The sequence below is a fragment of the Bufo gargarizans genome, chromosome 11 (assembly GCF_014858855.1).
Source record: "Bufo gargarizans isolate SCDJY-AF-19 chromosome 11, ASM1485885v1, whole genome shotgun sequence".
NCBI classification, from domain to species: Eukaryota; Metazoa; Chordata; class Amphibia; order Anura; family Bufonidae; genus Bufo; species Bufo gargarizans.
The window spans coordinates 31,531,341-31,553,370 of record NC_058090.1 but is presented as its reverse complement, the minus strand read 5'-3'; the positions used below and the strand labels follow the sequence as shown (position 1 = coordinate 31,553,370).

Below are 22,030 nucleotides of genomic sequence, written 5' to 3'. Positions count from 1 at the left end.
GCAACGGGGGCGTTGCCTTTACACCTAGAGGCTCTGCTCTCTGTGCAACTGCCGCGCCCTCTGCACTTTGACAGGACCAGGCAGTGAGAACATAACACCTGGTCCTGTCAACCAAAGTGGAGAAGGTGCAGCAGTTGCAGAGCCTCTAGGTGTAATGGCGACACCCCCGTTGCTCCTAGGGCTCATTTGCATATAATAAAACATCATCTTTTTAAGCAATGCGGGCACAGATGAACACGGGACCAACACAGATGCCTTTTTTTCAGTTTCATAGGTACAAACCTGCTGACCTGCCCTTTAACCCTCCTATCCACCTTTGAATGGCTTGGATATAATCTTTGTAAATTGAGTCACTCTGGCATTACTTGCATATCTTGTACTGATTGTACATGTTGCATCCAGAGCTGAATTCACAGTTCTGCAGGAGGTTGTCCTTTGACAGATGGTTAAAACTGGCGGCATGTATAAGGCCTCATGCACACGGCCGTATCCGTATTTTGGTCTGCAATATATGGACACCGTCCGTGTGCATTGCGCATTTTTCTCGCTCCCATTAATAGAAATGCCTAATATTGTCTGCAATATGGACCAGAATAGGACAGATTCAATAAACGGAGGAGCGTACACATGGAGCCGCAAAAAATGCCACATAGAAATGAATGGGTCAACAGTCCTTGCAAAAAATACAGATAGCACACTATAGAAAAATATGGTCAGGTGCCCTCTAGCTTAATATCGGCTGATCATCTGATTTATATGGGTGTCATCCCATAGCAGCTGTTGGACTAAAGGATCAGGCATATTGAAGTTCAGCACGCCCAGTCCAGTAGTTTTGGGGAAGATAAGCCACTCTCAGAGGTGTATGACACCAGTTCATTAGACCTGCGGTCAGACAGGAACACGCAGCATTGTAAATCGCGCTGTGAGTTCACGTCAGAGGAGCCGCGTTCAGTCCGGGGAATACAGCGTCACATGCAGCGTGTTGCACTTGTGTGAAATTGGCCCAGTTCACAGAGATGAGCCTCCATAGTGGTAGCTATTTCCAGTTTTATCCCATTTATGTGAAGAGGATGAAGCTGCAATGCCCTGCACCACGGCTCCTAACTCCAGGGCCTGGGGGTAGGCAGTCCCATGTAAAGGCCATAGCACAGCTGATGTTTGTGAAATTTGGACCCTCACGGATCAATATCTGGGGAAAACCCCTTTAAATAAAGTGATTCCGATTTTTGCACTTATGTTGGAGACTGGTTATTTTGTTCTGTACTGGGACATTCTGACATGCAAAATCCAGACCTAGTTAGAGAGGGCTGTAAAATGTCACTGATCTCTGTGAATGGGAGACGATCGGGGAGTAGGGAGACGGGGGCTGGCCACAGAACGGAGCGAAGCTTGGGTGCAACAAGAGCAATGGTGACGCCTGCGTTGCACCAAAGGCCTACTTTGCATATTAAGAAAAAGTGTCATAACTTGGAAACAGAGCCTCGGATCAACAAAGGAAAAACAGCGTTTTAATCAGGTGAATCACAGTGATGCGTCTATGCAAACAGTCTGACAGGGAGGTCGCTGCTGACAGGCTCACTTTAGCGTCTAATGCCTGATCTTTTGTTCCTTAGAAGAGGCACATCCTCCAATCCCTATCACTATAAATGCCTGGCTGATCAGACCAGTCGTGTGTGGGGGGGGGTGACAGCTCTGTGATGTGCATGGACAGCTTCACAACCTGCTCAAGATAGTGCTGCAATCTGTTATTTGTACACTAGGTGGCAGTGTTTCTATCTGAATTTCAACTTTGTGGCAAAGCTTAGCTGTTCAGGTTAATTTCGGTTATGTGCCCCTGTGTGGTGTACTGAAGGGCTTCTCTATCTATCTATCTATCTATCTATCTATCTATCTATCTATCTATCTATCTATCGTTAAGTGGTCCATGTAATAATTATTTTACTAAACTTTCCTTCTTTTCAATCTTTTCTAGGTCTTGGTAAATCTTCCACACTTGTTGGGGGATTTCACACAAATTTGGGAAAGGAATCTCGAGCCCAAACTCTACAAAATGGTACGTAATCCTCTTGACTTTTTTCTCTCTGCAATTTGACTCTTTTCACATATGGCGGTGTTATGTTACTGTTGGAGTTTTAAAGGTTAAACGGGGGTTGTCCCCTGAAAAATATTCTATATTTTTTAAACCAGCACCTGGATCTGAATATTTTTGGAATTGCATGTAATTAAAAACTTAGTATAGCCACTGAGTTATTCAATAAAATGAATCTGTATAGCGCCACCTGCTGCTTGCTCTTTTCCGTATTTCTCTGTCCACCTCACGAAGACACAGCCCTATGAGAAAGGACACGCCCCTGAGAAAGGACACGCCCCTGAGCTATCAGTTTGAAATAAATCTAGCAGTGAATGGTGAGCTCTCTGGATCAGTGTGAGGTACGACCTGGTTCTGGATAATCCCTTTGAATTATTTCTGTGTATTAGAGTTGTGAATTCAAATTCGTCACCTTACTTTTGGTCTATACCAGCAATGCCCAACATGCGGCCCTCCATCTGTTGCAAAACTACAACTCCCAGCATGCCCTGCTGTAGGCTGAGGAGAACCAGTACCTTCCAAAATGTTCATTGCAGTGAGTGTCATTCATCCTTGTCAATCCCCAGAGGCTGATATAGCCGTTTTCCTGTGTTTTCTGGAAAAATATTGTGCAGTGATCGGATGTTACATTATTTTAAATCTGATTTTCCCATTCGCACTGTGTTCAAACTACATGGCATGCCGTCACAGGAGTTGTATTTTTCACTTTTGGAGCTTATTCACATGTGACTGTCCATTACTGCTGCATTGCAAATGAGATTTAGCTTAACCATAATCTCTCTAATAGTACGCTTTCTCATGTTTAAAAAAAAGAAAACTGCTGCAAAAATAAAAACTCAACCTAGTTTGTGTTAGGCCTCCACATACGTACAGTGGTGGCGGAACGAAACGCACGGTGTCATGGCAACCAATGGTCCGTGGTCGGTGAAAATCCACGTATGTGTGAGTGAGGCCTTAATAAGTGGCGATGTTCTCCAGAGGACCAGCAGGGGGCTCTGTGCTCTTTTCAGTGCCTGTGTTGGAGCCCTGCAGCTGATGGTGTGAGTTCTTCCCCTGCAGATGACTGAGAGCTGAACTTCTCGTGTACTTGCCATATTTACCAGCCCTTCACGGTTTGGTCTGAGGCTGCAGCGTTTTCGTCATCTGCCGGCAACTGCCTGCTCAGCACAATTCTCCTTCAAGCAGTTTGGAAGTGAATGGTTGCCCTTGTATACTGCTAATTGGGCATGACATGAAGGGAAGGAGAAAGGAGCCTTGCTGTATTACACAGCGAGATGTCACACTGACGGCCTATTACAGGACAATAAGCGCAGCTCATTTACATTGGGATCAGCATTTCTCCTGCCTTCACTGTGCATTGTTGTACCCCAGTCTGCTGGCCTATAGGAAACTGTAGCCTATTGTAAAGGATGGCGTAGAGTTATTAGATGGCCAGCAGGAAAGATTCTGGTAGGGAGCGTCTGCTAGAGCGATGAAGATAATGAAATGCCGGGATTGTTTAGCCTTTCACTTCAAAGTTTTGGAAAAAAACTGAGGTTGAAGGAGTTTAATATTGTTGTTAAAGGGGTATTCCAGTTAGATTGTTATTCCCTATCCAAAGGAAAGGGGATAACTATTAGATTGGTGGGGGTCCTACTGCTGAGAACGGAGGTATTCCGGGGGAATTTATTATCCCTCTGCGTCATGGATTTGGCATAAAAAAATCGAAAAACACAACTTTTTTCAGTAATTTTCACACCACTTGCGCCAGTTCCCAAAAAGGGGGCAGGAGGGACCATCGGCCCCAGTATATTAATGATTATTTGCACCAGGAACGACGACTGAAGTCTACGCCAGCTACGAGCTGGCGCACGGACTGCCGGAGGAGGCAAGTCATTTATGAGGCTGAAATTAAATGCCTGCTCTGGCAGCGCAAGATTTGTGTGGTCTAAAAGGCTCCAAGCACATGGCTGTACTTGTGTTCTAAATGGATGGGTATAAAATATACAACCCACCACTGTAAAAACCAGAGCATATTAATACCGTGCTGTGGAGGGCAGCACTGGAAGCACCAATGCCTATACTCTGGATAGGTCACCAGTATCTGATCGTGGGGGTCCGACACCGATCAGCTGGTTGAGAAGGCGCCGGCGCTCATGTGAGTGCTGCAACTTTCTCACAACTTTTCCTAGGCCAGTGACGACACGTTCACTGGTCACGTGGCCTAGGCGCAGCTCAGTGAAAGGGCTGAGCGCGATGCCAAGCACAGCCGCTATACCATGTGCGGAGCTGTGCTTGGTGAGCAGAGGGAAGGCAGCGGCGCTCACAGAAACGCTTGTACCTTCTCAAACACCTGATCAGTGGGGGTCCCGCATGTCGGATACTGATCAGATGGGGGTCCCGCATGTCGGATAAGATACTGATGACCTATCTTAAGGATAGGTCATCAGTAGTAAAATGTCGGAAAACCCTTTCAACAGTCCTGAAACCAGAGCCCTGCAATCCGTACTCCGCGAATATCCAGTGCCTTCCCCAGGCCGTAGGAGCCTGATATTTCTGTGCCCGGTAGGTGGCATCTGCACAAATAACTTAAGAGCAGAAGGAATTTCTTTTGTCCTCTGCTGGATTTCTTTGTATTTACGGCGTCCAGAAAGTTACACGAGGAATGTTGAGTTGGATCCAGTTGTTGTGGCTTAAAAATAGATGCTTTTTTTAAAATGAGATTCTTTTCTTCTGGGAGCCGAGCGTTGCCCCGGTATGCACCTGCAAATAGCTCTGCCTGCGGTAATCTTAGCACTGATTATTCTAGCTTTCTTTCCAATTTAAGATGAATGCACATGTCGCGGATTAACACCCCTCCCCTTCCAAATAGAGGTATATTACACTTTGTGCTGGCGTTGTGATTTATTTTATTATATTTTTTTTGCAAGATAATTGTGCAAACTGCGCTGGACTAAGGCTACACATGCACACGACTGTGAAAAACGGACGTGTGATGTACATTTGATTAACAGCCATCAGACGTCTGTTTTAAGACCAATGGTAGTCTATGGGGTTATTCACGCAGCAGTTTTTTTGAGTGAAGAACACGTTTTATCTTGTCCGTTTTTCACTGACCGACTGCCCGCCATACAACTGAATAGGTCAATTTTTAACGTCCGTTTCTCAGAAAGGCATCGGTGAAATAAACGTCCGTCAAAAATGTTGTGTGCATGTAGCCTAAGAATCGAGCCTGTCCCATTGAGAATGCAGTGCGGACTGCAGGCGGCAGGAGCTGAGCAGACTGATCTATAGTTTTGGCTTGATTGACGCCCCCAGCGCATACACATTCAGTTTTCCATCACATACACTGCTTCCTTCCATGGGTTACGACCACACTGCAATCCAGCAGTGGTGGTTGTGCTTGCACATTATAGGAAAGGTGGCCGGGACCAGGGGAGTGCTGGCGCTTTTTCCTATAGTGTGCAAGCACGGCCACCACTGATGGATTGCAGGGTGGTCGTAACCATGGATACGAGCAGTGTATAATGTGATGGGAAAAATGAATCCAGCCAGCAAAGGAGGCAATATGGACAATCACAATACATTAGTGCCTTGTAGTAACTTTCTCTACATGATAAATACTATTTGCGGACGTGAGACGACCCCTTTAAAGACTCATTGATTGCCTAAGGGAGTGACTACTTTCATTTCCATCACTGTCTGGAAGCTATGTTGTAATGTGACCAGTCACTTATCGTCTGTCATGTCTGCGAGCAGGCAGAGACCTGACCCGATGAAGAGGGTTATAGTCAGCTTGTGTAGTGTGTATTGGAAGCTGCCGTGGTGCGCTCCGTCCTGCGCTGCTGCCGCCACCACAGGTCAGCCCTGCCTTAAAGGGGCAATCCGTCAAAACAGTCTTCTGATATGTCAGAGATACATGTGAGGAGAACAACTCGTCTGTGATCTCAGACCAGCACTGCTCAGAGACTTCTTCCATAGATGTGAATGGTGCATCAGACGGATGTGGATAGAGGATTTCTTTAAACAACCGGACTACCCCTTTAAGGGTATGTTCATGTATAGCGGACATGCTGAAGATTTACTGCAGTATTTTACCGTACCTGCAAAGTGGATGACAATGACAAAAATATCCAATCCACCGGCTGTGAAATAAATCCAGAGTATAATTGACCTGCGGAGCGGTTTTAAATCCACAGCGTGTCAATCTGCACTACAGAGTTCCACCACGGATTTCACATGTTTCAATGCATAGGGTAAAGCTCACTACAAATGCGCACCAAAATCCTTGAAAAACATGTAGATTTTGCAGCGGATTTGATGCAGTATTTTTGCATATCCATAGCAGAGGATTTGTCCGATGTGGCATTACCCTAAAGGTTGTCTCTAACGGTGCAGTCACATCGTCCCGTGTCCTCGGGGCAGGACTTCCAGGCATCCAGCCTGTTGTTGTGTCTGAGCGCTGTACAGACAGCATCATCCTGGATGGCATCTCTCCTCACTGATAGTGATCATCCTGGGCTACAGCCCACACAATGAGACTTAGATGTACGGTACTTTCTGTTCTGTGCTGTCTGTATTCTGTGCCTCTACTGCTATCTATATTTAAAAAAAATCCTGAAATCTTGCATTTTTCACCCTAACCACCGAGTCTCACAATAGGCCAACACTTAAGGCTCATGCACACGACCGTATGCCCTCTGAGACATACCGTCCGTGAGCGGGCCGTATGTCCCGGAGCGGCATACATCGTGCACATGGGAGCGCACAGCATCATAGGATAATATCATATGAGTGCGGGACAATAGCCCTGCGGGCGGCCCGATGCGCACACCATCATAGTAACCTATGATGCTGTGTACTCGCGTGTGCACGATGTATGCCGCTCCGGGACATATGGCCCGCTCACGGACCGTATGTCTCGGAGAGCCCTAAGTGTTCTGCAGTGATCAATTCTCAGCAGTGAATCACTGGCAGGATTACAATGTCAGATAACACAGGATCCACCGTTCACAATAGGTGCTGTCACAGCTCATCCCCCCCCCCCCCCTCTCCTTGCACAATGACCTCTTCACTGGTCACAGACTTAAAAAGTAAAGATCTTGTGCTGTCATGGGCACCTGTTGACTTCTGTGGGGCCATGCTGTATGTCTGTCCATGTGGCACACCACCTGGACTATGTCAATGTGTTGACGTTACACTGATGCAAGGTCGCTGATGATATCTCCCCTTCATTTTCCAGGAAAGAGACAGATCCATAATTTGGGAGTTCAGCTACAGCTCAACAAGCACTGTTTGGACACTGCCTTCAACTTTTTCAAAATGGCCGTCAGCAAGCACCTGACCCGTGGTAGGAAGATGACGCATGTTATCGCCGCCTGTCTCTACCTGGTCTGCAGGACAGAAGGGACTCCTCGTATCCTTTCCATGCCACTGTAACAAGCCGCACTTCGCTTTTCCGATCGTTTCCTTTCAGTTAAATATTTTATACGTCTGAGCGTTTTCAGTCTTCACGACCTACCGCATGTAAGTGCTCTATTAAGCTGCTATCTGTCAGAGTAAACGTTCGCCTTAAACAATACCTGTTACTTCTCACCTCTTAGTATTGTTCGTGACGTTGAGCAGTTTATTCTTCTTCTTACCCGAGCTGGAAAATACGCTCTTGAGACTCGTGTTGTTACAAAGTGATGTAGGAGGCTGCTATTTTTGTCTGACTGTATCACTGTATTCCCTGCTCACCTCCATATACTGTGCATACTGCAGTTACTAAGTTTCTGCATGCAGTATTTCAAGGGAAAGCCAGGACATGGGTGGCGGTAGTCATCGCTTGGACCGTAGTAACGCCCGCCCTGTACTGCCTGATTGCTTGATAATCGGATTAACCGTGTCAGCTAATTGTCTGTGTCTGCAGTCGCCTTTCACAAAGCCCTGGGTCAGAGGCGTCTTGTAGAGAGGGGACATTTTGACTTGTAGGTGTCGGGCGTCTTGGCTTAGTATTCAGATGCCCCAGAGGTTTCTTGTAGGGCTTTGTCCTCACAGGTAAAAAAAAAAGCACAGAAGTCTCTTCCAGAAATAAAAAAACACTTCTGGTAAATCAAATTTGTTTGTCAGATGTTCTTATTACGGATTTCTTTTCAGTGTGCACTAGTGAAATGCTTCATTATTTATTTCCGTCGTATGTTGGGAACCAGGACATTTCAGGACTGACTCCAGAGGTGCAGAAGAGCTTCCATGTGTGTGTATCCATCAGTGTGAAGGTAGCCTTGCACATTAGACCAGTGTTTTCCAACCAGTGTGCCTCCAGCTGTTGCAAAACTACAACTCCCAGCATGCCCAGACAGCCAAAGGCTGTCCAGGCATGCTGGGAGTTGTAGTTTTGCAACAGCTGGAGGCACACTGGTTGGGAAACACTGCATTAGACAGTGTACATATGTTCTCAATAGGGAGAGGGTAATAAGCCACTGCCCGACACCACTGGTCGTGACTTATCTCTCTTGGGAATAAAAGGATCAGGCATGTTGAAGTCCAACATGCCAACTCTTCTTTCCTCCAACACCTGGCATCTGGGGAAAATTTGGGATGCATCCACATGGTAGCTTAGTCCCATCGACATGGGTGGATTCAGCAAACATGCATCCCGTGTGTGTGGTCATATATACAGCGCCTTTTCCCCATGACAGCACCCTTGAGAGACCGCCTCCATCCAGGACAGGAAACAGGAACTTTCGTGGAGAGCTCTTAAGGAGGGGCTCTGCCCCTGTAGCACCAGTCCCTGTTTCCTGTCCTATGGATAGGACCTATAGTGGAGAGCTAAAGATTAGGCTGAAAGAACATGTGTTTCAGGTTAAGGGGTTACCTGGTGCGGCGTAAGACTCCACTAGGAGCTGCCTGCTAAGTCTGGGGCCATCCTTCTAGGTCTCGGACTGGTCCATATCGAGCCAGCCTTCCTAGGCAGTCCCGGAGTGAGGGTTCATTCACACATCCGCAATTCCATTCTGCATTTTGCGGATCGGAATTGCGGACCCATATGTTTCTATGGGGCCGCACGTTGTGCGGACCCGATCGGAATTGCGGGTCCACAATTCCGATCCTGAAAAAAATAGAACATGTCCTATTCTTGTCCGCAATAGCGGACAAGAATAGGCATATTCTCTTAGTGCCGGCAATGTGCGGTCCGCAAAATGCGGAGCGCACATTGCCGCTGTCTGTGTTCTGCGGATCCGTGGATCCGCAAAACACACACGGGTGTGTGAATGGACCCTGACTGGGAGGTTATGCCGGACCTTCCTGGCGTTGTTTTAGGAGGTCCGGTGCCTAGCCTTCCTCCTGGCCTCTAGTAGCTTACAGAGGCGAGGGGAGGGCTGAGCTTTCCTGAGCTCGCTCCATGCACGAGCCCGAAGTTGCGTGACACAACTTCCGGTATTTGAATGCATGGGTCCTGCTGGGAAGTGTTCCGGAAATGAGGGAGAAACATCCTTCTTCCATATGGGGATGCCGGCAGGGACCCGACCTATGCGTTTTAAACCTGATCAGTGCGCGGTCAGAAGGATCCCAGCCAGCTTGCAGGCATCCGTGGACGTATGGAGGAGGAGCGCAGTCAGCGCGCTGATGTCCAGGAGGGTCACAATGGCAGACCGGTATTCATGGTGGGGTAAGAGGGTCAATCCCCACCTTTTATTCCTCCCTCAGTATCTAAATGGGCTTATTCTCTTTTATTTTAGAATACCAAAGAGGGCCCTAGAAAAGCCATCGCTAAAATTAAAGGAAGAGAGTGTGCTGTATGCAAGAAAAGACTTGCTCCTTCCTGGGCTACTTCAGAATATCAAACACATTGTTAAATCTGAAGTTTCTGATTGTATCAAAATGTTTAAAAAATGCCTCCCTTCCTCAGCTGCGGGCAAGCGGGGTCACTCTGTCATATCCGATACCGAATCTTCCAACGAGAATGACCAAGGAGAAATCCTAGATAACTCAAGCTCTTCCTCAGATAAAGAATCCACGGGTAGACCTTTATTTTCCCCTGAGGATATGGATTCTTTGCTCAAAGCTATTAGAGCCACAATGAAGGTGGATGAATCCAGAGAACAGAAATCCATTCAAGATATAATGTTTGGTGATCTGGGTCACCAAAAATCTAGAGTTTTTCCGTTGAACGAAAAAATAAAGTATTTAATTAAGAAAGAGTGGAAAAAAGACGTTTTTTTATTTTATTTCTAAGGACGTTAAGAGAAAATATCCTTTCGATGAGGGCGAGTAATCATGTTTAGATAGGCCTCCTAAACTGGATGCTCCTATTGCAAAAATTTCAAAAAGATCTGCTTTGCCTTTTAAAGACCATGGCACTTTAAAAAACCCGATGGATAGACGGGCAGGGCTGTACCTTAAAAAAGTATGGGAGGCCTCTACTCAGGCCTTCAAGCCTAACATAGCCACTACCTCTACAGCCAGGTCCTTAAAATTATGGCTACAGGAATTAGAATCCCATATCCAAAATAAATCCTCCAGAGACCAGCTCCTAGGGGTGTTTCCCACTATCTTTAAAGCAGTGGACTTTATTTCGGACTCCTCGGTTGACGCATTAGGATTAAATGCCAGATTAGTGGCTCTCTCCAACTCGGCTAGGAGAGCGATTTGGCTTAAGGGGTGGTCCGGTGACACAGGTTCAAAGAATAAGCTTTGCTCTATTTCCGTGCCAGGGAGATATTCTTTTTGGGTCAGTTTTGGATGACCTTTTAGAGAAGGCCTGTGATAAAAAGAAAGGTTTTCCCGTTTCCAAACCCCCTAGGAAGCAGCTGTTTTTTCGCAGAAACAGGAGAGTCTTCAACAAAACAGATAGAAAGCTAAATAATTGTAGAGAAAACAGAGGTAGCAAAGATAAGGGGTTCCTCTTTAATACCCAGTCCACTTTAGGCTCAAGTCTGGTCAGCATCGACGGTTACTGTCTCGTGGGGGGAAGACTAACTCCTTTTTTTGGGGGTTTGGGAAAAAATCTCGGCAAGCCCCTGGATAAATGATATCATAAAAGACGTTTTTTGTCTAGAGTTTCTCTCTTCCCCTACCAGAAAAACTAAAAGTTATGAATTTAGCTCAAAACTCAGTGAAAAACAGAAGAAGTCTTTTCTCTTTTAAAGAAAAAATGTATTAATTCCCCTTCCAGAGAAAGGGAGGCGGTTTTATTCGTCCCTTTTTCTCGTATCCAATCCAGACGGTTCTTTCAGAATGATTATAAACTTGAGAGACTTAAATCAGTGCCTCAAATACAAAAAGTTCAGAATGGAATCCGTACAGTCTGCAATAAAACATTTTTTCAAAGACTGTGTCATGGCTACCATAGACATAAAGGATGCCTACTATCACATCGGACCCCCGCCGATCAGAAGCGGATGATCTATCCAGAGGATAGATCATCAGTTAAATGAAAGTGCAGAACCCCTTTAACACTCGGTAATTCCGCCAGTCTAGACATCAACAATGTCTCCATATTACATACCCATATTGCTGCTGCTCGCGGTGACAATTGGTCCCCAAATGCCTCATCCTCGACACGTGTTTCGCCACGTAGGCTTCGTCAGGAGGTACAGTATTAGAACAAAGTTTTTCGCTCATCCGTAGTCTTAATAACAACCTTAGACTTGGCACCCTTAAAGTACAGGTCTCTGCTCAGAGTGCCTTTTTTTAATTTTCCCCATTGCCAATCATCCTTGGATTAGGAGATTCTTTAAAGCAGTCAGTAGAATTAAGCCTGTAGTCAGGTCTTCTGTTCCCCCGAGGTATCTGAATCTAGTTTCGTCTAGGATGATGGAGCCTCCTTTTGAACCGCAACACGATTTATCTATTAAAACATGATCTTTTAAGACTGCCTTTCTGGTGGCTATCACCTCAGATTTCTGCCTTTTCAGCCTCTCCTCCCTATACTAAGAACATCCTGGAGGACAGAGTGCTCATTAAACCGGAGCCATCTTTTTTTGTCTAAAGTGGTCTCTCTTTTTCATAGGTCCCAAGCTATTGTTCTCCCATCTTTGTGTCAATCCCCTAACAATAAGAAGGAAAGGAGGCTCCATTGTCTAGATGTTTAAAATATGCCTGTCTCGTTATCTGAATGTCATCAGTCAGTGGAGGAAATACTCTAGGCTTTTTGTGCAGTTTGGGGGAAAATACAGGGGTAATAAGGTTTCATCTAGAACCCTAGCCAGATGGATAGTAGGGGTTATCGTTTTGGCCCATTACTCAGCAGGCGAAACTCCCCCTGGGTTTTCGGTGCTCACTCAACCAGATCCATTTCTACTTCATGGGCAGAAAGGGCCAATGCATCTTTAGAGCAAATTTGTAGGGCAGCGTCATGGAAGTCTCAATGTACTTTTTTTCGTCACTACAAGTTAGATTTAGACTCTAATGATCGTCTATCCTTCGGGAAGAAAGTGTTATAAGAGGTAGTCCCCCCCCCCCCCCCCCTAAGCTAGTTCTAGTCTAGTTGTCTCTCAAGGGTGCTGTCATGGGCGTAGGGGAAATTCAGGATTACTTACCGGTAATCGTTTTTCCATGAGCCCATGACAGCACCCGGGATTTATTATATATATATATATATATATATATATATATATATATATATATATATATATATACACACAGACACAGTACGGACCAAAAGTTTGGACATTTCTTTATTTTCATGACTATGAAAATTGTAGATTCACACTGAAGGCATCAAAACTATGAATTAACACATGTGGAATTATATACAGAAGAAAAAAGTGTGAAACAACAGAAAATATCATATTCTAGGTTCTTTAAAGTAGCCACCTTTTGCTTTGATTACTGATTTGCACACTCTTGGCATTCTCTTGATGAGCTTCAAGAGGTAGTCACCTGAAATGGTCTTCCAACAGTCTTGAAGGAGTTCCCAGAGATGCTTAGCACTTGTTGGCCCTTTTGCCTTCACTCTGCGGTCCAGCTCACCCAAAACCATCTCGATTGTGTTCAGGTCTGGTGACTGTGGAGGCCAGGTCATCTGGCGCAGCACCCCATCACTCTCCTTCATGGTCAAATAGCCCTTACACAGCCTGGAGGTGTGTTTGGGGTCATTGTCCTGTTGAAAAATAAATGATGGTCCAACTAAACACAAACCGGATGGAATAGCATGCCGCTGCAAGATGCTGTGGTAGCCATGCTGGTTCAGTATGCCTTCAATTTTGAATAAATCCCCAACAGTGTCACCAGCAAAGCACCCCCAACACCATCACACCTCCTCCTCCATGCTTCACGGTGGGAACCAGGCATGTAGAGTCCATCCGTTCACCTTTTCTGCGTCGCACAAAGACACGGTGGTTGGAACCAAAGATCTCAAATTTGGACTCATCAGACTAAAGCACAGATTTCCACTGGTCTAATGTCCATTCCTTGTGTTCTTTAGCCCAAACAAGTCTCTTCTGCTTGTTGCCTGTCCTTAGCAGTGGTTTCCTAGCAGATATTCTACCATGAAGGCCTGATTCACACAGTCTCCTCTTAACAGTTGTTCTAGAGATGTGTCTACTGCTAGAACTCTGTGTGGCATTGACCTGGTCTCTAATCTGAGCTGCTGTTAACCTGCGATTTCTGAGGCTGGTGACTCGGATGAACTTATCCTCCGCAGCAGAGGTGACTCTTGGTCTTCCTTTCCTGGGGCGGTCCGCATGTGAGCCAGTTTCTTGGAGCGCTTGATGGTTTTTGTGACTGCACTTGGGGACACTTTTAAAGTTTTCCCAATTTTTCGGACTGACTGACCTTCATTTCTTAAAGTAATGATGGCCGCTTGTTTTTCTTTACTTAGCTGCTTTTTTCTTGCCATAATACAAATTCTAACAGTCTCTTCAGTAGGACTATCAGCTGTGTATCCACCTGACTTCTCCACAACGCAACTGATGGTCCCAACCCCATTTATAAGGCAAGAAATCCCACTTATTAAACCTGACAGGGCACACCTGTGAAGTGAAAACCATTTCAGGTGACTACCTCTTGAAGCTCATCAAGAGAATGCCAAGAGTGTGCAAAGCCGTAATCAAAGCAAAAGTGGCTACTTTGAAGAACCTAGAATATGACATATTTTCAGTTGTTTCACACTTTTTTGTTATGTATATAATTCCACATGTGTTAATTCATAGTTTTGATGCCTTCAGTGTGAATCTACAATTTTCATAGTCATTCAAAGAGTTTTCTTTATTTTCATGAGAAGGTGTGTCCAAACTTTTGGTCTGTACTGTATATATAAAAAAAAGTGTCCTTAGGACAAGTTCTTGCAATTAACTGGTGCTACAGGGACAGAGCCCCTCCTTAAGAGCTCTCCACAAAAGTTCCTGTTTCCTGTCCTGGATGGAGGTCGTCTCTAAAGGGTGCTGTCATGGGCTCATGGAAAAACTATTACCACCCCTCCATTTACCAATATGGAGTTTAGAAAAATAGCAGAGTCAGCACCTGGATATTATCAGAAGTCTCATAGTGGTGAATGGAGGGTTGGCTGCACATGCACAGCTCGCTCTCGCAGTGGTGGCCTTAAATGGGAATACCCCTTAAAGAGGGAGCGGACACTGATCTGCTCATAGCTGCAGAGTGACCAGGTGACTAAAGACCATTAAAATTGCAAAATTTTGTTTGATCTGGTTGTTCACAGTTAAGTTGAAGAGCAGCACTGAAGCACCAACTTGCAGACTTAGAAAATGTGTTAATCATTACTGATGGCGATGCATTTTGCGGTTTATGTACTGGTATGTGTAAAGTGTAAATCCAGCAGAAAGATGTTATATGCCAACACAGATGTTTGGTGAGACTTCTTCCCGTGCTGGTACTTTTAGGCTAAGGTTCTGCTGATTGAGGAGAAATTTTACCATATTTTGGAATATATTTGATGTATAATAGGTACGCCATTTAACCTCTGTATCTTCCGATTCCTGACCTGGTTCTTGGTTACATCAATGAGACCTTAAAGGGCATCTGTCAGCAGATTTGTACATATGACACTGGCTGACCTGTTACATGTGCGCTTGGCAGCTGAACGCATCTGTGTTGGTCCTGTGTCTATATGTGTCCGCATTGCTGAAAATTATGTTTTGATATATGCAAATGAGCCTCTAGGAGCAACGGGGGCGTTACTGTTACACCTAGAGGCTCTGCTCTCTCTGCAACTGTTGAGCCCTCTGCACTTTGATTGACAGGGCCAGGCAGTGAAAACATCACACCACCTCTGTCGATCAAAGTGCAGAGGGAGCGGCAGTTGCAGAGAGAGCAGAGCCTCTAGGTGTAATGGTAACGCCCCCGTTGCTCCTAGAGGCTCATTTGCATATATTAAAACTTCTTAATTTTTCTCAGCAATTCGGGCACATGTGAACCCGGGACCAACACAGATGCCTTCAGCTGCCAAGCGCACATGTAACAGGTCAGCCAGTGTCATAGGTACAAATCTGCTGACAGATGCCCTTTAATGTGATCACACCTGTCCTTGTCAATGGCAGAGGGCGCATCAGTTGCAGAGAGAGCAGAGCCTCTAAGTGTAATGGCAACGCCCCCGTTGCTCCTAGGAGGCTCTTTTGCATATACTGGGACCAACACAGATGCCTTCAGCTGCCAAGCGCACATGTAACAGGTCAGCCAGTGTCATAGGTACAAATATGCTGACAGGTGCCCTTTAAATCTGTAAAAGTAAATATATACTTTCCTCTTCTTTCTTCATTAATCCAGTGCTGATGGCGTTCCTCCCAGTCTAGCAACCAACTTGTGACCATTGCAACCAATCATTGCCTGCGTTGTTTACATGCCATACTATACTGGCGTCACCACCACGATTCTAGCAGTCCTGTTTGTGACCAGTGTCGCTGCGTGTGTCTGTATTGCACAATGATTGGACACATTTGCTTGATATAATAATTTTTTTTCACTATAATCTCCTCGTGTAAGAGGCCCTTGCAGGCATGCCCTGCTGTTCGGATCAAGGCTGAATTGACTCTGCTTGGCAGCGGTTTCTTCATGCCAGATTTCCTCTTGGCCTTGATTAGTAATCAGATTTATTCAGGTGGAGAATCTGATGACCAGGTAAAATCTTGTAATCCCTCCAGCAGACTGTGTAAATGTGCTGTACTGTGGCTTCCCAGTCATGCTTTTGCTTTGTCATTGACATGCTTATTGCTGACCAAGGTTGGTTTTTCGAGCAGTCACTCCATGCCAGGTTTTTTCTTCGTCTGGATTAATAATCCGATTTATTCAGGGGGAGAACCTGATGACCAGGTAAAATCTTCCAAACCCTCTAGCGGACTGGGTAAATGTGCGATATGATGGCTTTTCAGTGAGGCTTTTGTTTTGTCATTGAGATGCTGATTGCTGGCCGAGGGGTTGTGTTAGTTTTCGAGCAGTCGCGTCTTCATGCCCTGTCCTCTCCTCTGGATTCTCAGCCTCATTTAGCTTGTCTTGATGTATTGCATTAAAGTTTCCCCTAAGCAACAAAGCATTTAGATGTCTGTGTGCAATTACTTTACATAAATCTTGCTGCTGATTTTAACTGTTTCCACCTTCCAGGCATTGCCGTCGCCACCAGCCTGTATATATTTAGAGGTGACGCGTTACCTTTCTTGTATCTTTCACGACATCTGTCACTACAGCTGCGCCAGAAGGGGAGGCCGGTCATCCATTACACTACATTGTTGTCTGGCTTTTTAAAGGTTTATTAGATTTCATCTCCTCACCTGCATATTCTCTTGCGGTTGTTTTGTGGGCAGAACTTATGCTTTGCCTGTAACTCCTTTTTTATTATAAAAGACGTCTCAAAGAGAAAACGGCGTGTGAGTTCTTGTAATACGTTCAGCTCTATAGATATTAAAGACAAGTACAGTACCTTTTTAAAGGGGTATTCCAGTTGTAGCAAGTTATCCAATAAATATTAGATTGGCGGGGGTCTGATTGCTGGGACTGACACCAGTCATGAGAACAGGAACTCCACACCCCACAGGGACCCTTGAAATGAATGAAGACAGGAAAGTTTGAGCACTTGGCTATTTCCGGCAGTTCCATAGAGATGAGTGCAGCGGCAGTGTGCATGCTTAACGGGCCTCTCCATTCATTTTGGTTGGGGTCTAACTGCTGGGACCTCCACCAATCTAATACGTATCCTCCAAAACTGAACTACCCCTTTAAGGCAGACGGACCAGATTGCGCACAGAATTTCCATTCCGATTATTGTGCGGCAAATCCACAACGTAAATGTATAGTGTACTAGTAGATGAGGTTTTAAACATCTCTTCTACATAGTGCAGAAATTTTTGTGCGTATCTCTGGTTATTCTGGTGACAAGACATTATTGTTGCATAAGGCCTTGTGCACATGAGGCCAGCAAATCGTGGATCGGCAAAACACGGACACTGGCTGTGTGAATCCAGCATTTCCCCTTCCGCCCCCCAGAGTTAGGACTGCCTATTCTTGTCTGAAAAACGTACAAGAATAGGATGTGTTCTATTTTTTATTTTATTTTATTTATAGCGGGACCGCAGAGCTGATGTGGACAGCCTCATGGAATGGGTCCACATCCGATCAACAACGCGGACTGAAAATATGGTCGTGTACATGAGGCCTAAACGTTATAAAGGTTTGCAATATAATGTTTACCTGATCAGTGCCCCCTGCCGAGTGTAGTCCTTCTTTTTCCAGTAGTTACGACCTCTAGACCGCTCTCAATGGTGGCTGAGCATGCACAAGTGAGTGGCCCCATTCACTGTACAAGACGTTTTGTAGGCCTGCATTGTCCGGCGCCTGCAGGTTTCACTATATGACACTGCCTGGACTTACAGAAATACCTAAAACCTTATCAAGCTCTACTTGGACTAAGCGGGCAGGTTATGTGGCGGCAGTCCGTGAGCTGTGCCTCTCGTGAACCCGTATAGACAGGGTGCAATTCTGCCACTTGGTCAGACCGCCTGTGATTAAAGCATCCCGTCGCCTTGCAACTTTGGGTAACAGAGGGGAAGCATTCGGGGTACGCGTTTAGCTTGGCTTTAGATCCACAGGACCACACATTTGTGAAAGAGTTGGAACATTATGGAGCAATCAAAATACCCCTTTAAAACAAACTCCACCTGGAGCTAATATAATCAGCCCCCTAATTATTCTATCATTGGGATTACACCCATGATGAGTGAATGACAGCAGTGCTCGTCTCTTTCCCTAATTGTCATAGTCTTCAGTTGAGAGAGCCATGCGCAAGCCCTGCTGCCTCTCCATTGATGCCGTTTATTTGGCATGTCCAAACAATGGTCAAAGAACCCCCATTTTTGCAAAAGGTGGAAGGGGGCCCTTGACGAGCAGAAACACATGTAAACACATGGAGGAATTGCAGGTTTCATGCAGATGTTGGGCTTCTTTCACACAGGTGTTGGGATTTTCCGACAGGTGAACAGCCTGCCGAATCTGTACTAATGTTTGCACTCGGGTGCTGTCGGAAGTCCACCCCGGCCCGTATCACGCAGCATTTTTGTCCGGCCACCTGTCGGCATGTTTGCTGTGCAGCAGCCGCATCTCCGGCGAGTGCCCATTGTAGTGAATGGGGCCGGGTTGGACTTCCAGCAGCAAACGTTAGTACGGATCCGGCAGACTGTTCCCCTGCCGGACAATCCTAATGCCAGTGTGAAAGAAGCATCATTTTTGAATCCAGGACCCCAGTATTCCAAGCAACACATCCAGCTGTATCCAATGTCTGATAGATTCTTGGTTGTCTCCACAATGGCTTTATCCCCTCCTTAATTTTTTCCCTTCGTTACTGAGTGCGCACGGCGGCCTTGCATCAGCAGCATCCGAGGGAGAGAAGACTATGTGAATGGTGTAGTGTGGAATCAATAGCATTCGATTAAACCAGTAATTACCTGCATCGCTCGTCCTGACCTGTTTATTGCGCCAGCCTGTCCCACTGTTCCTAATATACCAGATTTTTTCTATTTTTTTTAAAGACCGCTTGGAGAATTGCTGTTGGGATTTGTGCATTCCCTTAGAAGGGTCCACTTGTTTTAGATTTCCCATTTCTTGTGTCTGAGGTTTAATAAAAGCCATTTCAGCGCAGTCGCGTAGAGCCCGGCTTTGCAATTAGAAATTAGATTGGGAGGTTCCTGACTTTTTCTCAGCTGAAGATGTTTTCTCAGACTCGAGGGAAATTAAGGGGGAGAAAAAAAGGAAGGAGACATAGATTAACAACACCAGCGCTATTTTCTGTTTATGTCCTATTCATTCGTCCCTGGCTTTCTATGAGCTGGAGAAAATTGGGCAGTTCCACTCCGGCAGCTCTTGGTGGCCGCCAGGCTTTCATTTTGGACAATATTACAAATAGATGAGAATGTAAAGACACTGGGGCGCATTTATCAACCTCGTCTGTTTTTGAACAGGATATTGGACAGGCACATTTTATTTGGCCGTTATTCTTTTGCCAAGAATTTATTAAAAGTCGCACAGCTGTTGATGAATTAGACTCGTATTTGTATTAGGGCCCATGTGCTGCCCATTCCATGCATTGGGGACCGCAAATAGCGCCCCCCAATGCACCTGCACCATCTGGGTCTCCGGTGCTGACCAATGCAGTCCCATTCAACTTGAGTGGGTCCGCGATCCATCTGCACCGCATGTTCTGTTTGTGGTGCGGAGGCACAGACTGAAATGCCACAGAAGCGCTCTGTAGTGCTTCTGTGGCCTTCCACTCCATGCCTCCGCACAGTATCTTCCGGATTGCGGAACCATTCAAGTGAATGGGTCCGCATCCGTTAAACCTCCTGTTGCATATTTGGCATCCGTTTGAGCCATTTCAGTCTGAGAGCCATTTTTAGACAGAAAAAAAGTACTGCATGCAGTTTTTTTTTTTTTACCCCGATCAAAAAAAAAAAAGATCTCAGACGAAAATGGCTCAAACGGATGCCAAATATGCAAAAGGATCCGTATTTTTATTTTTTTTCCTGTTCTTCTTACTGATCAGAAGTACGGATAATGAAACTGAGATGTGAACTCTCCCTTACTTCTGACTTTCCTATTTTCTGTGGCAGACACTGTCTTCAGCTCCTTTGCTCGGCAATAAGGTCACGGATTTACCAGAATTTTAGGCTATAAAAGTAATTTCCCTTGAGCCAAGCCCTGTTTTATGAGAAGTTTTTGTTTTGCCCTGAGGATCCACACTTCACAAACTAATGAACTGGATCGCGGACAGTAACATGAAATTGGCAGGAAAGTCCGGCAGCTGAGGCTTTCAGCGATCCCACCCTCCGCTTCAAGGTTGCGGCTCGGGCCCATCTGTTAATTCTCTTGGCATAGGGAGTGTCCAGCTTCACCCTGAAGTCACTGGAAGAGACAAGTGCGTATTTGATCTAAGCAGCTGGACATTTCAGATAAGGACAGAAATAATACGAGCAGAACATTTTACTATTGGATGACATGTATGATACGCTTGTGTGAATCATCCGGACATCCAAACGCTGCCCAGAATGATACATCACTAAAGGGGTTTGTAGGAGACGAGGAAAACATGGCTGATTTCCTACAAAAATATCTCTCTTCTCCATGGGTGTTATGTGATATTGCAGCTCAGCCCCATTAACTGTAGTGGAGCACCAGTTGCAATATCACACACGGCCCCTGGATCATACACGGCCCCTGGACAGGAGTGGCGCGGTTTCTAGAACAAGGCAGTTCTGTTTTACTTACACAGTTACATAGTTTATGTGGTTGAAAAAAGATATGTCTATCAATTATTTTATTTATTTTTTAAATGGCTATAGACCTGGAACATTTTTATTTATTTTTTTACAAAAATTAGTGTTTACCTAGAATTTAAAAGAAAGTTGCACTAAAGGTGGCTTTACACTGACCGATTGTTGGTCACATTATCACGGACGAATGCTCGTACGCGATAATCAGCCTGTGTGAATGGGCCACTAATCGCCCAATGAACGAGCAAAATTCTGGTGAAACAAGTGTTTATGCGGACACCTAAATCATCGTTGCTGGGGAGAGGATTGTGCTGTGTAAATGGTGATCTGCTGCCCAGAAGCAATGAATCTGTATGAGGATGAGCGATACGAGTAGCCATCGCTCATCCTCCTACAGAGGAGGGGATCGCAGCATGTAAATGCAGCTCTTACCCCCTCTTACAAGCAGGCATTTGTTGGGAAGGAATGCTTCCTTCCCGACAATCGCCTGCTTTATCGGGCCATGTAAATCGGCCTTAAGGCCTCATGCACACGACCGTATGTATTTTGCGGTCCACAAAAAATACGGATAATGTCCGTGTGCATTCTGTATTTTGCAGAACGGAACAGCTGGCCACTAATAGAGCAGTACTATCCTTGTCTGTAATGCGGACAATAATAGGACATGTTCTATTTTCGGAACGGAAATATGGACATATGGAAACAGAATGCACACGGAGTACCTTCCGTTTTTTTTGCAGACCCATTGAAATGAATGGTTCTGTATACGGTCCGCAAAAAAAAAAAGGAACGGACACGTTAAGAAAATACGTTTGTGTGCATGAGGCCTAAGTCTCAGTCTGCAGTCTTCATTCCTTCATTCATTTTTAGACTCCTTGAGATTCAACTTCGAACCTGCTCAGAGTTGCAGGCTTTTCTCATGTGCGTGCGTGCCAATAATACATGCTAAATATGAGGCATGTGTGTCCAGGATGCTGCTCTCCTCACTAGCTCCCATCGGCGCAGCTTTGTTCCTTCTTTTCCTGCAGCTGTCGCTAAGGGTCCATTTACATGGGCTGATACACAAGGAATGAGTGGGAATTTACAGTTTATTCCCACATTGTCTGCTCGTTCAGCTGCATTTACGTACAGCAATGTTTGGCGCTGTATGGTAATAAAAGATTGTGTTCATCCCCATATTTGTCACAGTGCTGCAGTCAAACAATGTGCCACAGAAGCGATCGCACCACCCGACATATGAGCTCGTTTGTTTGTAGGGTGATCGGCATCA

At 45.5% G+C, this 22,030-nt stretch overlaps 1 protein-coding gene across 1 annotated transcript in view; it reads left to right on the top strand.

Moving 5' to 3' along the window:
* Positions 1 to 22,030, top strand: part of BRF1 (BRF1 RNA polymerase III transcription initiation factor subunit) — a 266,657-nt gene that overhangs the window by 7,992 nt on the left and 236,635 nt on the right. The window contains exons 2-3 of the mRNA XM_044271525.1: positions 1,973 to 2,053; positions 7,311 to 7,484. Coding sequence (XP_044127460.1) covers positions 1,973 to 2,053; positions 7,311 to 7,484 — 255 coding nt within the window. The remainder of the gene's footprint in view (positions 1 to 1,972; positions 2,054 to 7,310; positions 7,485 to 22,030) is intronic.